The sequence below is a fragment of the Rhinopithecus roxellana genome, chromosome 17, assembly GCF_007565055.1.
Source record: "Rhinopithecus roxellana isolate Shanxi Qingling chromosome 17, ASM756505v1, whole genome shotgun sequence".
In the NCBI taxonomy this organism is placed as follows: Eukaryota; Metazoa; Chordata; class Mammalia; order Primates; family Cercopithecidae; genus Rhinopithecus; species Rhinopithecus roxellana.
Genome location: NC_044565.1, coordinates 23,894,632 through 23,917,119, shown reverse-complemented (window position 1 = coordinate 23,917,119; position 22,488 = coordinate 23,894,632). Strand labels below are relative to the sequence as shown.

Genomic DNA, 22,488 nt, shown 5'->3' with positions numbered 1-22,488 from the left:
GTTTTATATTTGCAACAGCCCTTCTACGTACACTTTTCCTTCTCTAACTTGGTTCCAAGCTTTATCTTCATTCCCAATTATGCCGATTCCATTTTTATTTAAAAAGAAAAAACCTTCCCAGTTGTTACTAGAAACTACTGTTTAGCTTCCCCTCTCTGCTACCTAGCAAACCACAGAGAGGAGTGTCCTAGGAGTAGCCAGTCTTACGTGATTCATGGGCCCGCTTAGTCCTTACATGAACCTGGCCGCCAACATGTCTATTTTATTGTGGTAATGACGCTCAACTGTTATCCTGTGTGAGAAATAGGCGATTCCCTTCTTTTTCATGCAGTGGTACATAAAGTAGCAGTCTCATCAGTTGAGCTAGCAGGGGACATCCAAGAGATCCCTGAGAGTTCTGAGATCTGAATAATGAATATCACAACAGAACTGGGTCTTTAATTCCTCTCTGCCAGAGGTCCTGGTGGTGGGAATGTCCTTCCATGGAGAGCTGGTCCTACAAGACAGAAGTGATTACTTTTCTTTAGCTCATGGCAGGTGCGATGGGAAGAAGAAATGTCTGTGGGGCCCACTCTGTGCCAGGCCCTGGATCTGAAGTTCAGAAGCCCAGGGTTCAAACTCCCACCCTGATATTTCCTGGCTGTGTGACCCTAGACAAGTTGCCTAGTTTCTGTGAGTCTCAGTTTTCACATCTTTAAATTGGGGATAATATTAGTAGCTTCACTTCCCAGGGTTGGTGTAAGGATCAAACAGATAATTATTCAGAAGCTCTTTGTAAGTGGCATCATGAGAAGGAAAATTTGGTTATCTCATTCAGTGCGATCCAACAGTAATATCAGGGGACCTATCCCACCCCCACCCAGGACTCTCATCCAGGGGAATCCCAAGGTCCTGCCCAACTGGAGAAGCAGGTTACTCGCCTGACTTGTGTCTGGCATCAGGAAGAGGCCTGCTGGCCAGATATTTAGTGATACGTAAGTCAAGGACCGGGCGGGCACATTTTTCTCAGATCTGAGGTGCAGTTTCAGAGCATAGGTGAAGTCTGTGTCATGAGCAAGAACTGGATTATGCTGAGTTACTTGCTACTATATTTGCAAACATACATTGTCAAGTTTATAAAAATGCTTGCAAGAAAAACACACACACACACACACACTAGAGGTCAGTTGTCTAACAGTAAGAAATAAAATGGCAGGATAAAACACCTTTTGGATCAGCACAGAAGTCAAAGGATTGTTGTTAATTTAAAATACGTGCACACAGTGGGAAAAAAGTTAAGTGAATTATATCTGAATAAAAGTCAACTAAATTTAGGTTTTTAATTAAAACAAGAAAAAATGACAACATAAAGATCTCTTAAAATCAATGACGTTAACATTAAATAAAATATCTTATAGGTGCTTACTTTCTCCTATTGCTGGTAAACAGAGAGACAGTGAGAAATAGGAAGAGAGAGAGGACAAGAGGGAAAGGAAAAGGTGGTAGGAGAACAAGCCCAAGTGGGGCGGCAAGGAGAGAGACAACACAGCCCAGAGAAAGGAAGTAACAAAAGGTTGCTTTTTTTCTTTTGAGATGGAGTCTCACTCTGTCGCCAGGCTAGAGTGCAGTGGCGTGATCTCAGCTCACTGCAACCTCCGCCTCCTGGATCCAAGGGATTCTCCTGCCTCAACCTCCCAAGTAACTGGGACTACAGGGGTACGCCACCATACCCAGCTAATTTTTGTATTTTTAGTAGAGACGGGGTTTCACCATGTTGGCCAGGATGTTCTCGATCTCCACCTCGTGATCCACCTGCCTCGGCCTCCTAAAGTGCTGGGATTACACGCCCAGCCAACAAAAGGTTCTAAAGTGAGCGTGGAGCCCAACAAATGGCTCCTGTCCCCTGAAGCATGAATTGCCAAATAAATTACTGACTTTACTGACTCTTGGTTTTCCCACAGTTTCTCAAAGCAATCACTTCTGCTCTCAACATCACTTATCTACCTGTGGGGGAATAAATGCTTGTTCTCATTGGAATTCGGAAAACGTGATGTGTAAAGAAATGACTTATGTTTTGGGGATTTTCTTTGTGTGAGCTTGGCTCTATCTTAAAATCTGTTGGCTCACAGTGGGTCCTCAAATAATGTTTTGTTCACTGTCGTTTTGTTATAATGTTGATGAGAAAAAAAATCAATACCTGGCTAGGGCCACTGTCTGAATGGAGTCTGCACATTCTCCCTGTGTCCATGTGGGCTTTCTCCAGGCTCTCCAGTTCCTTCCCACATCCCAGAGATGCGCACGTCAGGTTCCTTGTTGTGTCTACAAAGCCCCATTGAGTGAGTGTGGGTGTGTGTGTGAGTGCCCTACGGTGGGCCAGTGCTCTGTCCAGGGCTGGTTCCCGCCTGGTGCTCTGAGCTGCCAGGATATGTTCCAGCCACCCCTTCCCCTGAGCTGGAATAAGTGGGTAAATAATAATCTCACTTGTTTTTATTCATCTTTCTTAAATGTAAGTATAGCTCACATTTATTTCAATATTTAATACTAGAAGTGTTTTGGTCATGATTCAGAAGTTTGGTGATGTTTTTGTAACCAGAAATATGCCGTATGAACTTAACTCTTGTTTATATCAATTAGCCTATGGTACAACTGGTTTTGTTATACGTCATTTCTCTTAAAGTTGCGGTTTCCAAGAACCCATCAATGATGTTAAATGAGGATTTACTACACTTTATCTTTCTGCATTCCTGCTGGTGGCCAATAGAAACTCGAGATAAAAAGAAGTGGGATTTAAAGACTTCTATGTCTGATAAAAACTCTATGTCTTAGCAGGTCTAATTGAGGGGGGTTTTGAATGAGCATCTGAAAGGAAAGGAGTATTTCGAAGTGTGGGAGGTTGGACAAAAGGAAGGAGTGTTTCCATAATTATGTCAGTACTTCCAGCCTAGAATGAGCTTATTGCCAAAGGTCAAAGGTCATTTGGCCCAACTGACCAAGGAATTGGGAATGCCCCATTTCTTGGGAAATGAATGGACAATTCAGAGACCTAGTCCGTCACTGCTACTTCTTAAGCTTTAAGCCATAAATCTAAAAAACACAGTAAACAAGGGAAGCTCTTTAAGACTCCTTCAGCAATCTAGTCTGATTGATTTTATTCACAGAAGATGCCAAAAAAAATCTCCGACTTACTACAATTTTTTTTTTGTAAGAAACTGAAAAGAGGAAAAACTCAAATGTTGTTGCTGTCCTTCATTTGAACATTTCTAATCCAAAGTAAACAGGGGACCTCTGTCCTTTGTGTTGGACAGTGGAAGACACAGGGCCCTTGTTCCAGGAACCAGCAGTATCGGCCCATCACAGGCCCCGGTTCACACTGAGGCGCCTGTGTCCAGGCAGTGAGATTGGCCCAGACAGCCTCTGATTCCTGCCTGCCCTGGTGCACCAGTGCAAACAGCTGATGTTCAAACTTCACTCTCCACGACCCTCTAATCATCTCTACCCACAAAGGAAGAGAAACTCTCCCACCTCTCATTCCCTGTAGCTCTGTAACCAACCAAACCATTCTCACTGCTTTTCCTTCTGAAAGAAATTAATCTGTTTCTTATTACAAAAGCAAAATATATTCATTGTGGAAAATTTAAATAAAGAAAAGCAGAGAATAGACAAAGAATCACTCACTTTTACCACCCATAGTATTGAAACATTTTGCTGTATCTGTAGCTTTCTGTCTGTTTCTCTGTGCATGTATAGAACATATTTATGGGGAGGGACAAAAATTGGATCATACTGTACATTTTTAGGAATATATTGTAAATAGTCATCAAAATACATTTCCATTGAATTAAAGAGCGAAAAATGTAAAATGTAAATGTGCTAGAATAAGTATAGATGAATATTTACTGCAGATGTTGTTAACCTGGGATCCATTATAAATTTCAGAGAGTCTATAAATATCTATAATAATATGTGCAATTTGGTATATAGAGACATGGATATAAACATAAATATATATGGGAGTAGCAGGCAAAACAGTTCACAGTTTTCACCAGATTCTCCAAGGTGTAGGTGACCTGAAAAATCAATAATTTATATTATGAAGTTAAACTAATGCAAAACAGTGTGAAGTTGTGGGAGGGGACAGAGATAGACATATAATTAATACAGAATATAAATCCGGGGGGGGCGGGGAGCATGGACCCAAGAATATTAAATAATTTGCCATATGATAAAAGTATTATTTCAAACAATACCTTGTTTGAAGTGGGGAAAAGAATGCATAAATGTACTCAGTATCAAAAAACCTTAAGATTCTTCACCACAAATCTAACTGTATGGAAAATGTTATATAATTGTGGTTAAATTGTCATCCGTGTTTGGTCCCATTAATAAGAATACTCCAAATGTCTTAATATAAAGGATTTTATCAACGCTGATTTGACAGAGGTATTCTTTACATAAATGAAATACCCTATTTCCAGTTAACAAAGAAATTTTCCAGCCACTATAGATAATTATCAGTTTTATCTTTTATTTTAAGATGTAATTATTTATATTAATGAAACATTACCTGAATTACTAGAACAAACTCTACTTCGTCACAGTGTATGATTTTTCATGCCATTTGAGCTTTGATTTGGTAGCATTTTATTTACCTTTTTCACCCACACTCTTAGGTCAGATCGGTCTTTTGTTTTCTTTTTTGCTTTTTGTTTTTGCTAATTTAGTTAGTTTGGGGTATCAGGATTCCTTTAGTTTCAGAAGCTGAATGGGGACCTTTTTCATTCTTTTTTAATGTTCTAGAATATTTTAAACAGCAAGAACATGAAATTTCTTGAGTGAAAAGAAATCCACAGTATAACTCTGGAACAGGCCTTTTTTATAGAGTAATTATTTAACAATATATCCCTTTCTTCTTTGATGATTAGTCTTTTCAAGTTTTCTAGCTCTTGAGTCGATTTAGCAATTACATTTTCCTGGAAAATTTATTAATTTAAATAAAATTTTAAAATTCATTAACATTCAATTACACATTTTCTTATAATTAAAATACCTTTTCTATGCCACTTCTCATTCCCAACATTGTGCATTTTTAATTTTCTCACTACTCTTCATGATTAGTCTTGTCATGGTTTCATTATTTTCAAAATGCTCTTGCATTGCTTTCCAATCTTTAAATTCATTAAGGTATGCTTTAATTGTAAACCCATATTTTTGCCTTCCTTAGTTTTACTTTATTGCCTTTTCCTTCTCATTTCAGTTACTTTTTGTTACTTTAGTGAGTTTTGTTTCTTGATAATAAAAGAAAATTTGTGTCTACAAATTTTTCTTTGCATATAGCTTTAGCTGAATCCCAAATGTTTTGATTTTGCTCTCATAATCATTTTGTAGCATTCATTTTCTCTTTGATCTGAGAATAATATGGATAAAAAAATTTATTTCCAAGTGATTAGATGTTTAAGTTGTCCTTTTGTTATTAAGTTCTAGTTTAATTGTATTATAGTCAATGGCTATAACCTAAAAAGTGTTTTCTTAGAATTACTTAAGATCCTGAGGGTTGGCATATGATCATTTCTTAAAAATCTTCTAAAGATACTTGAAAGGAATATATATTTACAGAGTAGAAAATTTTGATTTGTATTTATTAATTATATTGAACAAATTATTCAAATTAATCGTAATTTTACTTAATTTCTTTCCTTTTGAGAAGCCATAGACAGAAAGAGATGCTTGGGTTTGACAAAGTGTGGTCATTGCTTACTGCTGCATAACAAGCCCCACTAAAATTTAGTGACTTAAAACAATGGCATTTTATTATTTCTCACAATTCTGTGGGTTGACTGGGTTCACTCTCACACCCAAATTCAACTGGTAGGTGGGGTGAGGGGCTGTGTTCAGTAATGGGGGCGGTGCCCCATGCGGCCCCTCGTCAGCCTCTAGTAGACTAGATTGGCAGCTGTTCATAATGCAGAAACATTCCAAGAGCACAAGCCCTAATGCATAGGAGTTTATGAAGTTTCTGCATGCATCATTCTCTTTACTCATGTCCCATCAACCAAAGTAAGTCTCATGGCCAAACCCACAGTCCATGTGGGAGGGGACTACACAAGGACGGGGTAATGGGAAGTTTGCTTCATTGGGGGCCATTAATGTTACAGTCTACCAATACAAAGGAATTATAAATTTGTCCTTGTAGTTTTTCTTATATTTCTAATAGTTTTGACTAAAATGATCCTGTGTATATATTAATTTCTTTTCTGTCGTGAATTTTCGTTTTCTCCTCATTGTATCACCTCCCCAGGTTTTGTTTGGTTTGCATTTACTGAGCAATGGGTTTTTGCTTAATAGTGATATAAATCACTATTGGGTGTGTTTCTTATAAGCCTTTAGTCAGATTTTGTGTTTTAAAGGAGCAGTTAAGCCGATTCATGATTAACAAGAACACAGATATATTTGTGCCTACTTACCGATCTGATCATATTATATATGCTTCCTAGCTTTTCTATCTTGGGATTTTCTTTGTTCTTTCTTCTTGCTACGTTAATATTACACACAACATGTCTTGCTCACTCTCTTTGTTCTTTTAGAAATTTGGATAAATTCTATTTTTATCCTATTACTAGTTACCTTTAACTTTTAAAATAAATTTTAAATTTCTCTATCAGAGGAAAGATTTCACAGTAGCTATTAATTCTCTTCCACAAAAGATGAACCTGGTATGGTGTCTCAAACCTGTAATCCCAGCACTTTGGGAGGCTGAGGCAGGCAGGAGTGGTCACCTGTGGTCAGGAGTTTGAGACTACCCTGGCCAACACAGTGAAACCCCATCTCTAGTAAAAATATAAAAATTAGCCAGGTGTGGTGGCACATGCTTGTAATCCCAGCTATTTGGGAGGCTGAGGTGGGAGAATCACTTGAACCCAGGAAGTGGAGGTGAACCGAGATTGCACCATTGCACTGGGTGAGAGGGCAAGACTTCAAAAAAAAAAAAAAAGAAGAAGGAGAAGAAGAAGAAGAAGAAGAAGAAGAAGAAGAAGAAGAAGAAGAAGAAGAAGAAGAAGAAGAAGAAGAAGAAGAAGAAGAAGAAGAAGAAGAAGAAAGAGAGAAAGGAAGAAAGGAGGGAAGGAAGGAAGGAAAAGAAGCACATTTTTACTTTCCCTTCTCCTATGCCACCCCATCCTCCCAGTTTCTAAGACAATAATATGGGCCTTTAGATTTACTTTATTATTATTTAGTCCCAACTCCTAATCCATGTATATTGTTTTAGAAGTCTCTTCCATATCTCAGACATTATGGAGATTGTAATCACCCCACACAGAAACATGGGAGAAAGAAACAGATCCAGGGCTGGCTCAGCAGCTAGCTCTTCAGTGTCAAGGTGGGCATGTCTCAGATTCTGTTGGCCTCCTCAGAGTCACATGATGGATGCCACAACTCTAGATATTTCATCTTTTGACAACCAACTTCGAGGCAGAAAGTCAAGCTACCTTGCTGCCTGTCTTTATCAAGAAGCAAATTCCTCCCCAAAAAGCCTAACAGGAGACTCCCCCTGACATTTCATTGGCCAGATTTAGTCATGTGCCTGCCCCCAGGCCAATCATCAGCAAAGGCCAAGACATTGTCTGGCCTCTCCTGTGGGTAGAGGCATGCTGTCCACCAAACATAATTGGGATTCTGTTAGCAGGAAGGAAAGTAAAATTTCCATCCTATTGACAACCAACAGTGAGCAGTACAACATATTAAAAATCAGGAGTTAGGTTCAACATTAAATTTTATTGCTGTCATTCACTGACATTTCTTTTACTTTATTGAGCTTATTTGCTTGGCTGGAATATTCTCTGTGGATTCTTTTGTTTTCATTTGGAGTGGTACATAAATGGTTTATTTTTTAATAGGTTATCTGAAATATGTTAGTAAGAAACAGAATTTTGTGTCACAATCATTTCCCTTCAAAATTCCATGAGTATTGCTTTGTTTACTTTGGCAATTATGTCAAATGTCAATGTCAATTATGATTTTTTTTAACTTTGGAGGTAACCTGATTCTTTTGCCTGAGTAGCTCCACAAAGCAGAAAACACTTTACTTGTCCATTGTTGAATACCTAGTGTCTAACCCAGTGCCTGGAACACAACAGGCTTGTAATGGACAAATGTGGAATAAAGAGATGAAAGAAAACTATTAAGAGCCAGTGGTGCTCTGTGGGGGCCCCCAAGAGAGCAGAGTTTTGCCTTCATATTGAAGAGTTTCTTTTCCCTGCATGTTGTAAACACATAAAGCCAGCAAGGAGCTTGTGTGGCTGCCTTCACCACTGCTCCCCAGCAATGTTTTCTCTGTACCAGGCACCAAATTAGGATCCCCTCAGTGGGATCCCTGCTCTGTATGCACCCCAGTACCTGGGCACTTCCTAAATGTTTCAAGAGGATGGAGACTTGCCCCACATGTTTATTTATTTATTTATTTAAGACAGAGTCATGCTCTGCCGCCCAGGCTGGAGTGCAGTGGTGCGAGCTCGTCCTACTGCAACCTCTGCCTCCTGGGTTAAAGAGATTCTCCTGTCTCAGCCTCCCAAGTAGCTGGAATTACAGGTGCCCACCACCACACCCAGTTAATTTTTTTTTTTTTTTTTTTTTTTTTTTGTATTTTTAGCAGAGACAGGGTTTTGCTGTGTTGATCAGGCTGGTCTCAAACTCTGACCTCAGGTGATCCACCCGCCTCGGCCTCCCAAAGTCCTGGGATTACAGGCGTGAGTCACCGTGCCCAGCCTCTGTGGTTTATTTTTGCCTGCAGCTCTTGTTATCACCAGTTTGAGAGCATTATTGAGTCTGGGGTTGGGGGTGGGGGTCCTTCCCTGGAGAGGCTTTTCTCTAAGGTGAATTGAAGGTTGTCAAATCCTTCTGTCAAACTGGTCTCATCTGCATTAAGTCTTACAGAAATTCCTTAAAACGTCTGGCATGTGGGTGGAATCCTTCTTTCAGTTTTGAACAATGACATAGATTTTCCCCTAACATTATTTTCCTTTGGTTCTTCAGTGGGAGTTTGGAAGCAGGGGGTGGGGGTGGGATGAGAAGTTCAATGTGACGGTTTGGATGTCTGTCACAGAATGCAAGTTTATCCTTGCACCTTTCATAGTCTCTTTAAACAAGATCCTCTCCACCTTATAGACCTATGAGATTCTTAACACCTTCTTGCCATCACTAGTCCCTCCTTCTGGGGGATATAAGAAGTTTCTCCTCTATCAGCTCTCTGATTTCTTTCTGAGTGCTCCATTACTAGTTTGGATATTCTGGCTTTGGCTTTGTCTCATACCTTCGCTCTCCCAATTTATTTTCCCTTTTCCTCTGAGCTTGGGGAGAATCTCTTGAGTTTATCAGGCACACTGACCCATCACCGAAAAATAAATTATCAAGCCACCTTTTCAGCTCTCTGTAGTTCTTTGATTTCTCCTTCCTTGATTCTTCATATTTTCTTTCTCCTATCTCTCTTTTGCTTCTGTTAATCATCACTACCCTATTTCCATCAACATCATTAAGTGTACTTGCCTGAGGATTTCTGGGTGCTTGATTTAGGACTTGCCCAGGGGCACTCCTGCTAGGGCAATCTTTCCAGTCTCCAGAAGGGTATGGCTGTGTGGTTGAGACTGCTGAGGACAGTAGCAAAGATAGGAGGACAGAATTGAATGCAGAGTTATCCTGCCTCCAAGCACGCTTAACGGAACGGCTTCACAGCAGTTGTGCTCAATTCTGTGGGTACCGCTACTGCATCTTGTTGTCTAGGAAGTTCACAAACCATACAATGTCTTTCACATGGTAGCCACCTGGTGACCCTGAGTCCTAGAGACTCTGACCTAGCACCTTGACTAGGACATGGAGCTGCTTGGACCACTAGTGGAACACCAACCTCCACACTTCAGTACTGGGCTTTAGAGCCATTCTGTGAAATCTCTGGAAAGGAAAGATTCGAGCTTCATTTTCAACTTCAATGTGCATTCCAAAGGTAGGCCTGAGAGCTGGGGGATGAAAGATGTTAAGCAGAAGGTCAGACCAGTCTTCGGACAACACTGGCAACAAAAATCACCAAGGTAGCTGAGAACAAAGCAAATGCCTCTTATCTCTTCTTACCTTGCCCATTATGCTGGTGATGAAAACTGTACAAATGAGCCCAGCATAAGGTTTCCTACTTTTTCCTTTGGCAAGAGATAAGGAACACACTAATAGCTAAGGCCCCAGAGGGAGCTGATATTTAGACAATAGATTTCTTTTTCTAAATCCCTTAACACATTAAAATCTCCTCACTCTCCCTAAACACAGTTCTCCAGAGTTCTTAATAAAACTTCCCTCTCTTTCTTTCATATACAGATGACATCTCTCCTTTGCCCTCCCACTATACCAGGTGCCCCATCCTGTTTTCCCTCTGAGCCCGGCTGTCTGCTGCTGTCACCCAGGAGGGTCCTGCAGCCACCTGAAGCCAGCCTAGGCACTGCTCCCTGGGGCTTGACTGTGGGAATTGTAATTCCTTCAATGCTGGGCCCATGGCTGTGCGTCCTCCCAAAGAATGTCTGGGCTGTTCACTCCCCAGTATCTTGGGTAACTGCTGATCTAAAACAGCAAGCTCAGCTGGCCCAAATTATTCAGGGAAGGCTCTGGTGCTCACAACTCCACAATCACTTCCACAAATGAATCAGGAAAGAGGGGGAGGCTGATCACAGTGAAGAAGGGGGCTCTTTAAACATACCCTCTATAATAAGCATGTAGGAGAAAGGAAAGGCAAAACTGACAGGGGGTTTTACTGGCTCTCAGTAGAGTATAACATAGTTCTCTTGTTTACACAGGGAGGAGAGGCTGTGATTGGCTTCTCGCAGAAGAGATTATACTGAGCTCAAGACCAGCTGCAGCAAGTGTGTGCAAAGGCAGTCCAGGCAGATTCTTAATGGGAAGGCCACGTAATTATCAGGCTCCACATGCAGAGAAACAGGAGCTGCAGTGGCCAAGCCAGACAGATGCAGTGTCTGTAGGTGAAGGCGCATACCTGAGTCTCCACACAGCTTCAAGGGGCTACAGTTGGAATTTCACTTGGCTCAGAGAGTGAGGTGTTCCAATACAAAAATGTCATACCACCCTTTAGGAAAAATGATTGCTTTGCTCTAAATTGCATTCTGTCATTTTTTTTCTAATTTCTTTCACACCACAGGCTGAGAAACAACTTCATACCTCCTGATTCACCTGTGAAGATATTCCCCATAGGAAGAGGTGTGCACGTGCATGTACATGCATATGCTCAAGCAAAGGAGCTGATATGAAAATGACAACATAAAGATAGTGGAAAGGAACTAAGAGAAGGGAAAGGTGTGTCCACTGAGGGAGTTTTCTTTTAAATAAGAGGTAGCTTTGTTGATGTCAAAATTGCGCTAACTATGCAAATAAATTCTTGCATTTAGTACTCATATCAACCCAATGAGTTAAGCATTATCCTTATTAAAAATGTGGAAACCGAAAAATGTGCATAGCATAGAAGCCAGCACATGAGCCTTGGAACCAGCTTGTTCTGTCTTCAAAATCAAGCTCTGCCCCTTATTGCCTGTGTAATTCTGGATAAGTTACTAAATTCACTCAGCCTTGATTGTTCTCTTATAAAAGGGGGATGGCGTCTATCTCATAAGATGATTGTGAGGATTAAATAAGATATATAAAATGCAAATGCTAGAGCATCAACAATTTAGGATATTATGTTTCCTCTATGACTAAATGTTTAAAAATCATTTCAATTCTGTTTACCAAAAAAAGATCTTTAAGTTAAAAAGCAAAAACAAAAAAACCAGCCCCTGATGACCTGTTGGACTTGAATGAATGAATTGGAAAGTTATAAAACTGTAGATATGGACCAGCTTTTGAAAATCTTGGAGGGAGAATTAATGCTTTTCAAGCATTAAAATGTACTTTGATTTGGATACTGTTTAGTTTGTAAGATGGCAAATTATCTGTTTTGTTTGTTTGTGGTTTTTTTTTTTTTTTTTTTTTTGGAGACAGAGTATGGCTCTGTCACCCAGGCTGGAGTGCAGTGGCACAATCTCAGCTCACTGCAACCTCCACCTCCCAGGTTCAAGTGATTCTTGTGCTTCAGCCTCCCAAGTAGCTGGGACGACAGGCGCATGCCACCATGTCTGGCTAATTTTTTGTATTTTTAGTAGAGATGGGGGTTTCACCATGTTGCCCAGGCTGGTCTTGAACTCCTGAGCTCAAGCAATCCACCCACCTCAGCCTCCCAAAGTGATGGTATTACAGGTGTGAGCCACTGTGCCTGGCCTGCAAGTTACCTCTGGATTTAAAATATTTTCCAATCATGAAGGAAATTGGCTTGATTCTGCTACTTCCCTCCACCTCTGACTTTGGGGGTAGGGGACAGATATGCAGAAACTGCTGAGCATGACTCTCAGCCGGCTGGGCAGCCATCCCTCAGCCACATTGAGCTTGATTTGCATGTTCCAGGAGGAAGCAAGGAGTCAGGTCCTTCTTCAGTCCTGGGGAACAGGAGAAGGGTGGGGGAACCCCTGATTCCTCCCCTTCTGTAGCCAAGGCAGACTTGTTTAGGGAGAAGACAGGAAAACCACCAGAGTAGGTCAAGATCAACCTGAAGGAAGTGGGAGTCAGGGACAACCTACTAAAGGAAGTGCATGTGTGTCTTGTACACACATGGGATGGACCAAGGAAAAGAGTTACCCTAAAAGAACAAAGTATGCTCCAACAAATGTATTGAAAGGAATGATTTACACTGGTGCTTCCTGCCCAAATGTTGAGACCAATGGCCTGGTGCTTCCTTCTTGAAACTAGGTTGCTCTACTTACATGAAACAAACTGGGCAAAAGTCAACGGTGAGAGCCTGAGCCTCCCCAAGTAAGCAGCAATAGATTCCCCAGGTCCAACACCCCCCATCCCCACCTCCAAGGAAATTGGATCTACTCGGAGCACCTAGGCCAGAGGAGGCAGGAGAAGAGGGTCAGTCCGTGAACTCTGGGTACCTGCAGAACATGACTCTCCCGGGTGTACTGTCCCCATGATGGTCACCAAGGAACCTATGGATCTTCCACTCTTTGCCCAGAATGTTTTCCCTGTATCCCCTCCACATCCCCAAATTCCAGCACCAGGGGCCACCTCAGAGCCACAAATCCTGAAAGGACCACCCAGGTGACTCGGGCCCACATACCCCTCTTTCGGGGTACACTTGGTGGCAGGCTAGCAGGTTCTTGGCCTCAGCTGGTGGTGCTATATAACCAGATTCGTCAGAGAGACCCATCTTTTATCAGCCCCAGGCCAGAAGTAGAAGACTGATCATTACGATGTGGCCTGCCTGGGAGGTAAGGCGGCAGGCGTTGCCAGAATTGATGGGGACTGGGGCACAGGTGAGAAACCTAGTTTAACAAATTCTTCATTGATTCGGGAACCACTCTCCTTGAGCCAAGTCTTGGCAAGCGACCGGCGAAACTCGCGGGTCCCTTTCCTGGCTGTGTCCGCAGCCTCCAGCCTTCCCCGCCCCAGAGATGCCCCAGGAGCGGCCCCTCGATGTAGGTAACGGGCGCCCGGGCGGCTCCGCTGCGCCGCCTAGAGCCTGGAAGCCGCCACTGCAGCCCAGGACAATCCGGCTGCGCCGCGCGAGCCGACCCCGCACGCCGGAGTCTGCTGCCGCGCGGCGCTGGCAGTCGGGGGTGGTGTCTGAAGTCAGGCGCTTCCTGCCTTTTCCTTGGCCCGGGTGCCCAGCTCCCGCCGCCAGGCTCTGGGATCCCAGGTCGCCCCGCCCAGCAGCCCGCGCCCTGCTCGGTGCACTCAGCGTCCCCGCCCCTTACCCCAAACCCCCACCCTCTGTGCCCTCTGGGGGGCACCCTCATCCGGGCGGGGGTCAGCCGTGCCCCAGTCGCCGAGTGGCGAGGAGGTGACGGTAGCCGCCTATTTCCGCCCGGCGGGCAGCGCTGCGGGGCCAGTGCCAGCAGAGAGTCGCTCGGTCCTCCCTCCGCCCGCCCGCGCCGGGGGCAGGCCTGGTCGGCGCCTTTTTCCCCCGCACCGCGGCGCCGCTCCGCCACTCGGGCACCGCAGGTAGGGCAGGAGGCTGGAGCGCCTGCTGCCCGCCCGCCCGTAAAATGGTCCCCTCGGCTGGACAGCTCGCCCTGTTCGCGCTGGGTACGTACGCTGGCTGCGGCGCCCCCTGCGCCCGGTGACACCCTGCTTCCCTCGGTCCCCGCCGAGCTCCCCTTTCCGGGGGTTTCTGCGCCCGCCTGGGAGAGTGGAGAGAAGCGAATAGTCTCAATGGGTTGGCGCCTGGGAGGCAAAGGGAGTCATTAAGAATGACAAAGAGGGGACTGTCCGGTCGAGCGCCCAGGCTTCCCCGGGAAAGTGGCTGCCTGGGCCGTGCCTGAGAACGCCTGGGAAGGGGAAGCGGAGTGTGAACGGGCTTGAACTTTAATCCACCGCGGCTGTGTGTCTGCTCAGACACATGCCTACACCTACCTGCTTACCTGGCCGCCTCCAAGCCCGGCTCAGCCGGCATCGCTGGCGTGTAGACTGGGCCGCCTCGGAATGGGGGCCGGCGTCTGACGCTCTGGCCGGGTCTTGCCTGCGCCCCTTTGGCACCCCCTGCCCACCCCTAAGCCCCAGCGACAGGCAGAGATGTTCACGATCCGCAGAGGCGCCCTCAATCTCCTTTCAGAGCTCTTGAGCTTTGGGGGTAGGTTTTGGATTTTTGTGCGGATTAATGGTTCCTTTAATTAACTTCCCTGGGAGAAGTGGTTTCGGTGTCAGCCCAGGGCAGGAGCGAAACCCTAGACGGAGCGTTGCCAGTTTCCTTTGAGTATGTCCTTGCCAATGAAGGAGGGATAGGGAAGGCGAGGGGAAGCTGAACCCCTCTCCCGGGTCGGGTCTGCGGAGCGGTGAGTTCTTTGGCGGTGAAGTTCACAGGTCTGTCCGGACGCAGTGAGGGCGCAGCGCCGCGCGCCGCCTGGCCAGCTCTTGCCCCTTGTGCTGGTGGTTCTCTCTGGTGTTGAGATAGCTGATTAACAGTGCAGGTGTCCCGGTTATTGCTACAGTTTTCGGTGAAGTGAATTGTTCGTTCGATATGCCCCGAGTTTAACCCTGTATAGCATGCGGCTCGCTACAGGGTCGTTAGAGTCTGTGGAAAGCCGTGGAACCCCTCCCCAGAAATGCTCAGAGCCGCAGCCTCACCCAGCTCCCTGTTCAACTCCAGGGGGTTCTCAACCCCGCCTGCAACCCTGCCCTAGAAACGCTGATTAAAAACCGCAGCAGAAGGGGAGGCATCCTCTAAGAGAAATACAAGGCAGTCTTGGAACCGGATGCTCCCAGCTACACCCTTACCTGAAACTCACCAGCAGGTGACATGGGTATGGGAGGCTTTTCCCCCACTTTTTTGAATAATTGCCTTTTTTGTGTGCGTGTATTGACTGTTGCTCTGATTTAAATTTTAGAAAAAGCAATAAAACATTACTGATACACGGGAAGCTTCCTGGATATAATTATCCCTTGTAGTGTTTTTGCAAATAATAGTAGTAAGTAGTAGTAATAATAACAGCTGACACTATTCGAGCATTTTACTCTGTGTCAGACACAGTCCACGTGCTTTACATTTATTCATGCAGTTTTCACACCAACCTGATAAAGAAGGTATCAATATTATACTCATTATATAGCAGAGGAAATAAAGCACACAGGGTCCACAATTAATAAGTAGTTGGACCAGGATGGTCAAAGAATGTGGAAGGAATATGAACATGAAAAGTCACCTAACTTGTGGTGATTATAGTCCCATCTCTCAGTTTTGGGACTTTGCCTTGAAGAGAGATTATATGGAATACACTGGAACTTGCTGTTCAATTGAGTTTCCTATTGAATTCCTGGGATCTCAAGGTGGTTATTCGGTAAAAATTAGAGGCAGGAAATGACGAAGGTAAGCACATTTGAGTAAGTGTTTGAAAGTTGTCCCTATACCCCACACTGCCATCCCAGAATACTCGCCCACGAAGACTGCATTCATTCATCGTGTGATTTTTCTCCTTTGCCTGAATATTCTTTTCAGCTTGATCTTTGTTTCTTTCCTTAAGAAAATGATGCATAAACTTTAAAAGATTGATCAATATGTAAGAGCTGGTTCACACAGTTCCAAAATGTGAGCAGTTGAAAAAAGTGGAGAAAAAAAAAAGGCAGGAGTAATTTATACCAGTGAGGACTCCTTTTTATTTACATGTCTTTAAAAGAAAAATCAGAGCTGTGAGTTCTGTGCATTTACTAGAACTGCTGCCTCCCACATATAGCTTTACTTTGCACATTTCCTCCAAAGCTGCTTTCCCCTCTGATTTTTCTTAAATAGTTGAAGGCAGTTCCAGGAGAATCAACCAGTGTTCCATCGTTACCCAAGATCTAGGAAATCTTCGTGGGCCTAGTCTGAGAAGGAACAGGCTGTTAGGAGTCTCAGTTAATGTTTGATTACTTGGAACCTGAGCATGGATTAATGTTTTGAGTAAGAGAATGTGAAGACTGTTGCCCACATGGCAACACTGGAAACATAACCCAGGTTCCTGTGGTGGCTGCCCTCCCATGTCAGGTTTCCATCACTGGCAGGCAGACCGCACAGGGGCTTGGCATTTCCAGTTACATTTCCTCCTCTGTGTTCACGGAGCAAGATGTGTGATCTTGGGCAAGTTACTTAGCTTTTCTGTGCCTTGTTTTTCTCACCTGCAAAATGGGGATATTAACAGGGTTGTTGAATATATTTAATGTATATATTAAATATATATACCTGGTATGTAGTAAGAGCTTAATCTCATCATCATCATCATCATCGTCGTCGTTGTCGTTGTTACTTTGAACCCCATAGAATTCCAGACATCATTGCAGGTTATATGAGTTGTATAACTGGGAGAGTTTGTAGGTTTTCATTTATCTCATCTCCAGGCTCTTTATCATTCCTTAGAAAAATATCACCCAACCTAAAAACCTACCTAGGTAATTTCTGGTGAATATTATTTGGCCGATGACAAATTCAAGCAAATCTGGAGGTTCTTTTAGACATCATGAATTCTTTAATTTTTTTATGCAAAGCATTTGTATCTCCTCTTTAATATTCAACGATCAGTTGTTTATGGAGGTTAGCACTAAGTTCCAGTTTTCTCGTCCGTAAAGTGGGAATAATAAAACTGTGCCCACCTCATAAGCTGTTGTAAGACTCAAATGAGATGGTAAATATGGAAGCTATTTGTGAAAAAAAAATAAGGACTGCACACAAAATGCAATTGATTTTATGATACAAAAATGGGTTTTATAATCCAGAAATAAGCTTTATTATTTTTATGGCAACTCCCATAAGTAAGGACTGAATGTGGACCTAAAGAATGATATCATAGGACACAAAGTAGCATTAAGGATGGGCAGAGGCGAAATAGATCACCTTCCCTGTTTAAGTCAGGACCGAGGGACCAGCACGGGAACTGAAATAAGACATTCGTTTTCTCTAATACTGGACGTGATGTCTTTCAGAGTAGACAGTGGAGGTTTTCCTAGGACACATGTTTTCCGTATTGGGCAGCCGTAATTAGGGAGTGTGCGCTTAGAACATGGGCTGTAAAGGTGAATATGGAAGCCTTGGAGGCTGAGTTTTCCATATTTGCTTTTCCAGATTTTGGGTTCCTCAGGATAAAGTGATCCTTCTGTAAATACTCAATGTCCCCTGCAATGGGGACTTTTCTTATAGGAATAAATGATGCTTCTTGTTACTGTTACTGTGGTAACATGAAAAATAGATGACTTTTTCCATTAGGCCTATCTAAGGACCTTTTGAAAGTGTGTCTTGAACAAAGTCCTACTCTTTGCACTGCCCTCTAAAAGTGAGGGGCAACGGGAAGAGGAGGTTTGGTGAACGGAAATGAAAATGGCTTGTACACACTGAATTAAGCATGTTGTGCTTGATGTCATACTCAAAACCTCTGTAGTATCTTCTACAGCAGGACTTACATTGGAATAACCTGGAGGGCTGGTTAAAATGGATTGCCAGGCCCTCTCTGCTGCAGTTGTGATTCTGTGGGTGGGAGTTTTGCCTGTCTAACAAGTTCCCAGGTGTAGTTATGTTGCTGATGGGGAGAGGGCAGAAGGGACACTTGGAGAACCACTGCTTTTCAGTCGGTTGCTGTCAGGGAAACTTTTGGCTTAACCAATTGCATCTTACCTAAAGTACGTTCAGACGTTTGTAAATGCCACCGTGAATTTACAAGCTATTATTAAAGGCACTTCTAAGGCCTGTCTTGCTGACTAGGACAGAGTTAGCCCTCTCGCTGAGACCTCTTAATTTTAAGTGTTCTTCTTCTTTATCCATGGAAAATGTAACGACCCTAAGTTATTAAACTTAAGCTTACCAGTACTAATCATGTCACCTTTTCCTTTGGATTGCCAAAAGCTGACCATTTTTTTGCTGCCATTTCATATATTTTTAATCACCTAATTTAAAAAGATGAACATAGTTTTCTGCTAAAGGGCTAATATGTTTAAGATTGCACCTAGATAGAGGAAGATTGGGAGACTTATACGATGGCATTTGGTTTTGTTTAGCCTTTTCTTCCCCCTAGGAAATGTCAAGTATAAAAATCTTTCATAGACTCAAGAAAGCCAGAAATCTAGATGACCAAAACCATCTCTTAGGAGCTCTTCAAGTTCAAGGCACATTCCCTTTAGAATAACACTAAAAATCTAGGTAAAAACTGGGTAAAATGGTAAATTCTGCTAAAGATTACACATTTGTTGTACTGAGTATGACTGAAGAAATAAACAGTTGCTACCTGGACTTAGAAAAAGTTGGAAGTTTATTGAGATGTAATTTAATGTATTTTGCTAGTGCTCTAAGAGGAAGCAAATTTGTTTCATTGAGATGGAATGTAATGTATTTTGCTAGTGCTCTAAGTCAGAGGAAGGAAATTTGTTTCACATGGAGCTGCTCCCCTAGTCAAGTGAGTTCTATGCCCAGCACTTTTGGCTTTAAATTTTGTTGTTGTTGTTGTTGTTCCCTTACTGTGAAAGGCTTTCCGTTTTCTTCACCTTCGCGTTTGTACCCTTGAAGTGTTTTTTGCTGGTTAGGGTTTCATCAAGACGGAACCCCTTTTTGTAACAACCAGGCTGCCATTGCTTCACCAGTTTTCATCTTGGAATGTGTTAACTTTTCCGGCTGGGAATCCCAGTAGCAGAGCCCTGGCCCCACTGTGTTCTGGTTTGGTTTAATGTTGGTTGGTGCTTAACCTCTCTCCTCTATCAATTTGAGGGCTTCTTCCTCCTCATCTCTGTGTTTGGCACCTCTGAGCACAGGCCGAGCCTCAGCAGGGACCATTTGATGACCTCTTGGGGACTCAGTGCAGGATACTCTGAGGTACTCAGTTGGCAAACACTTGGTGGTGTTCATGTTAATCCCGAAAACTTTTTTATTATGACAATCAAGGATGGTTGCATATAAAGTCTTGCATCACTAATACTGGTAGTCTTCAGGATGGTGTTTTATTGTTTTTAAAAAATAGGTTATAATTTAATGTCTTCACAATTGCAAAAACATATTTTTTTCTCTAGAACACTTGGAAAATTAAGACAAGTGAAAGAGAGTGTTTTAATGACCTGTATTTCCACCACTGAAAGATAATTAATTTTTTGTTTTAGAACTTGATGGATCTATTCTTTATAGTATACTATTGATCTTTATGTAGATATAGATATCTATTGTATAGTTAGTATAATATCTATTATACTTGTATTATCTATTATATAGATAGTATAAGTGTCTATTCTTATTCTATTCTTACACTATTATATAGATAGGGCAAGTATTCTTTAAAAGCGTATCTGTATTCCAGTGGGTTCACACTGTTTAATGTACTTGTTTTTGTAACTTAATCTTTCATAATAGTTTTTTGTTGTTGTTTTTTGTGTTTTGGTGTGTGTTTTTGTTTGTTTGTTTGTTTGTTTGTTTTAGATGGAGCCTCGCTCTGTTGCCCAGGCTGGGGTGCAGTGGCACAATCTAGGCTCACTGCAACCTCTGCCTTCCAGGTTTAAGTGATTTCCAGATAATTTTTGAGTTTTTAGTAGAGATAGGGTTTCTCCATGTTGGCCAGGCTGGTCTTGAACTCCTGACCTCAGGCAATCTGCCTGCTTCGGCCTCCCAAAGTGCTGGGATTACAGGCGTGAGCCACCACACCAGCCAACAAACATTGGGAGGCTGAGGCAGGCAGATCACTTGAGCCTAAGAGTTCAAGACCAGCCTGAGCAACATAGTAAGACTCCCGCCGTGGCTGGATCAAAGATGGCCGAATAGGAACAGCTCCACTCTGCAGCTCCCAGTGAAACACTCCCCCCAATCTCTGCAAAAAAAAAGAAAAAAAAATTAGCGGGGTGTGGTAGCGCATGCCTGTAGTCCCAGCTACTTACTCGGGAGGCTGAGGCTGGTGGATCACTGGATCCCAGGAGGTCAAGGTTGCAGTGAGTCATGATTGAGCCACTGCACTCCAGCCTGGCCCTGTCTCAAAAAAAAAAAAAAAGGTTTTCATTGGGATGGAGGGAGGGAGCAAGTGTTGAAAAGCATGGTACCTATTCGGCACCATGCTTACTATCTGGGTAACAATGAATTGTACCCCAAGTCACAGAATTGCATGATATACCCATGTAACAAACCTGCACATGTACCCCTGAATCTAAAAATAAAAGCTGACATTAAAAATAAAAATAAAATAAAGTAATGAAGGGTTTTCACAATACACTAAATTTAAAAGGGCAGGTTCCAGTACTGTATGTATAGTAGAGTGTCTTGCTCTGAATCGGTTAATTTTTTATAAGAAGTATATATTAAATCTATAGTGCCCAAAGTCAAAGAAGATAAGTAATACAACAGACATTCTTGTACATAAATGTTTGGCACAGCTTTTAATATTTAGAATAAATTTCTAGAAATTGGCCTTTTCTCTCACTTTCTTGACTCTTCCATAACACTGTAAGTTAGATTTAACATTTACCAAGTTGATTGGAGAAAAACGAACTCAGCCCAGTTTTCGTATTTAGTATTTGTTAGGGTCAGTAAATTGGTTGGACATTTGTCGTTTTGCTACTTGCATCTTAACCTTTAAAAACGTTTTCCTTATTGATTGAGCATCCTTTTCTTGGAGTTTTATAATAACACTTTATATGAAAAGAATTATAATCCCTTTTCAATCATATATTGCAAGTATTTTCCCCCATTTATTTTTTATCTTTTACTGTTTTGTTTATGGTGTTTTGACATACCTAAGGTTTTTATTTTTATGTAGCAGAAACTATACATCTTCCCCATTAGCTTTCTACCGTTACTTATATATTTAGAAAAACCTTTTCTTATTCCAAGATACAGTCAATATTTTCTTTTTTTCTTAGAATTCTTTAGTGGTCTCATATGTTGTAATATTTTATCTATAATTTTTCTAGAGTATGTTGTGAGATGTAACTCATTTTCATTTTTTTAAACAGTCAACCAATTATTAGTCTCAAATGCTATTTATGGAATAATCTACTCTTCCCCCTGTGGTTTGAAATTCCATTTTCTTCATATGACAAATTCTGGGTTTTTTTTAAACAACTAAAATCGTTTCTCTGTAAAATGATAAGAAATGGGGCATACTGTCGCGTAGGAACTAAGCACACAAGACTTGGATTCTCACAGACTCTGGATTCAAATCTCAGTTCTGCCTTACTAGCAGTTTCAAATGAGACACACTATGCTTTCTTCTTCTTTAAAGTCTCCTTCCAACATTTTTACAATTTTTAATTATTGTGGATACATAGTAGGTATATATATTCACAGGACACATGAGATATTTTGATATATAGACATGCAATGCGTAATAAACACATCAAGGTAAATGGAGCATCTGTGACCTCAAGCATTTATCCCTTGTGATACAAACAATCCGGTTATACTCTTTTAGCTATTTTAAAATATAAAATTAAATTATTATTGACTATAGTCCTCTGTTCTGCTATCAAATACTAGATCTTATTCTTTCTAACTATTTTTTGTACCCTTTAACCACCTCTACTCCCACACCACCCACTACCCTTTCCAGCCTCTGGTAACCATCATTCTACTCTGTCTCCATGAGTTCAACTGTTTTCATTGTTAGCTGCCATGAATAAGTGAGAACATGTGAAGTTTATCTTTCTGCGCCTGGCTTATTTTCATATGCTAAATTCTTAAGTATTGGAATCTGTTTATGGAATATCAGTTTGGTTCTATTATTTTGTATTTTTGCCCTTACTGTGAATTTGTTCACTCATTTATTCTACAAATTTCATATTTATATCTTATTTATATTCATATTTATATCTTAATGAGTTTTGTTAATTCTAATAGTCCTTCAGTTGATCCTCTTTAGGTTTTCTAGGTGGATGATCATTTAAGCTTAAATAATAATAACTTTGCCTCCTTCCTTTTAATATTTTAATCTCTTATTAAATATCTTAATCTTT

At 42.0% G+C, this 22,488-nt stretch overlaps 1 protein-coding gene across 3 annotated transcripts in view; it reads left to right on the top strand.

Moving 5' to 3' along the window:
• Positions 1–13,819: 13,819 nt before the first annotated feature.
• Positions 13,820–22,488, top strand: part of TGFA (transforming growth factor alpha) — a 107,374-nt gene continuing 98,705 nt past the window's right edge. Inside the window, exon 1 of one of the 3 annotated variants that reach the window (XM_010361903.2) lies at positions 13,820–14,139. In XM_010361903.2, coding sequence (XP_010360205.2) covers positions 14,100–14,139 — 40 coding nt within the window. In that variant the 5' untranslated portion in view covers positions 13,820–14,099. Of the gene's footprint in view, positions 14,140–14,228; positions 14,684–22,488 lie in introns of those variants that run through there. The other 2 variants (XM_010361904.2, XM_010361901.2) reach the window with 2 other exon arrangements.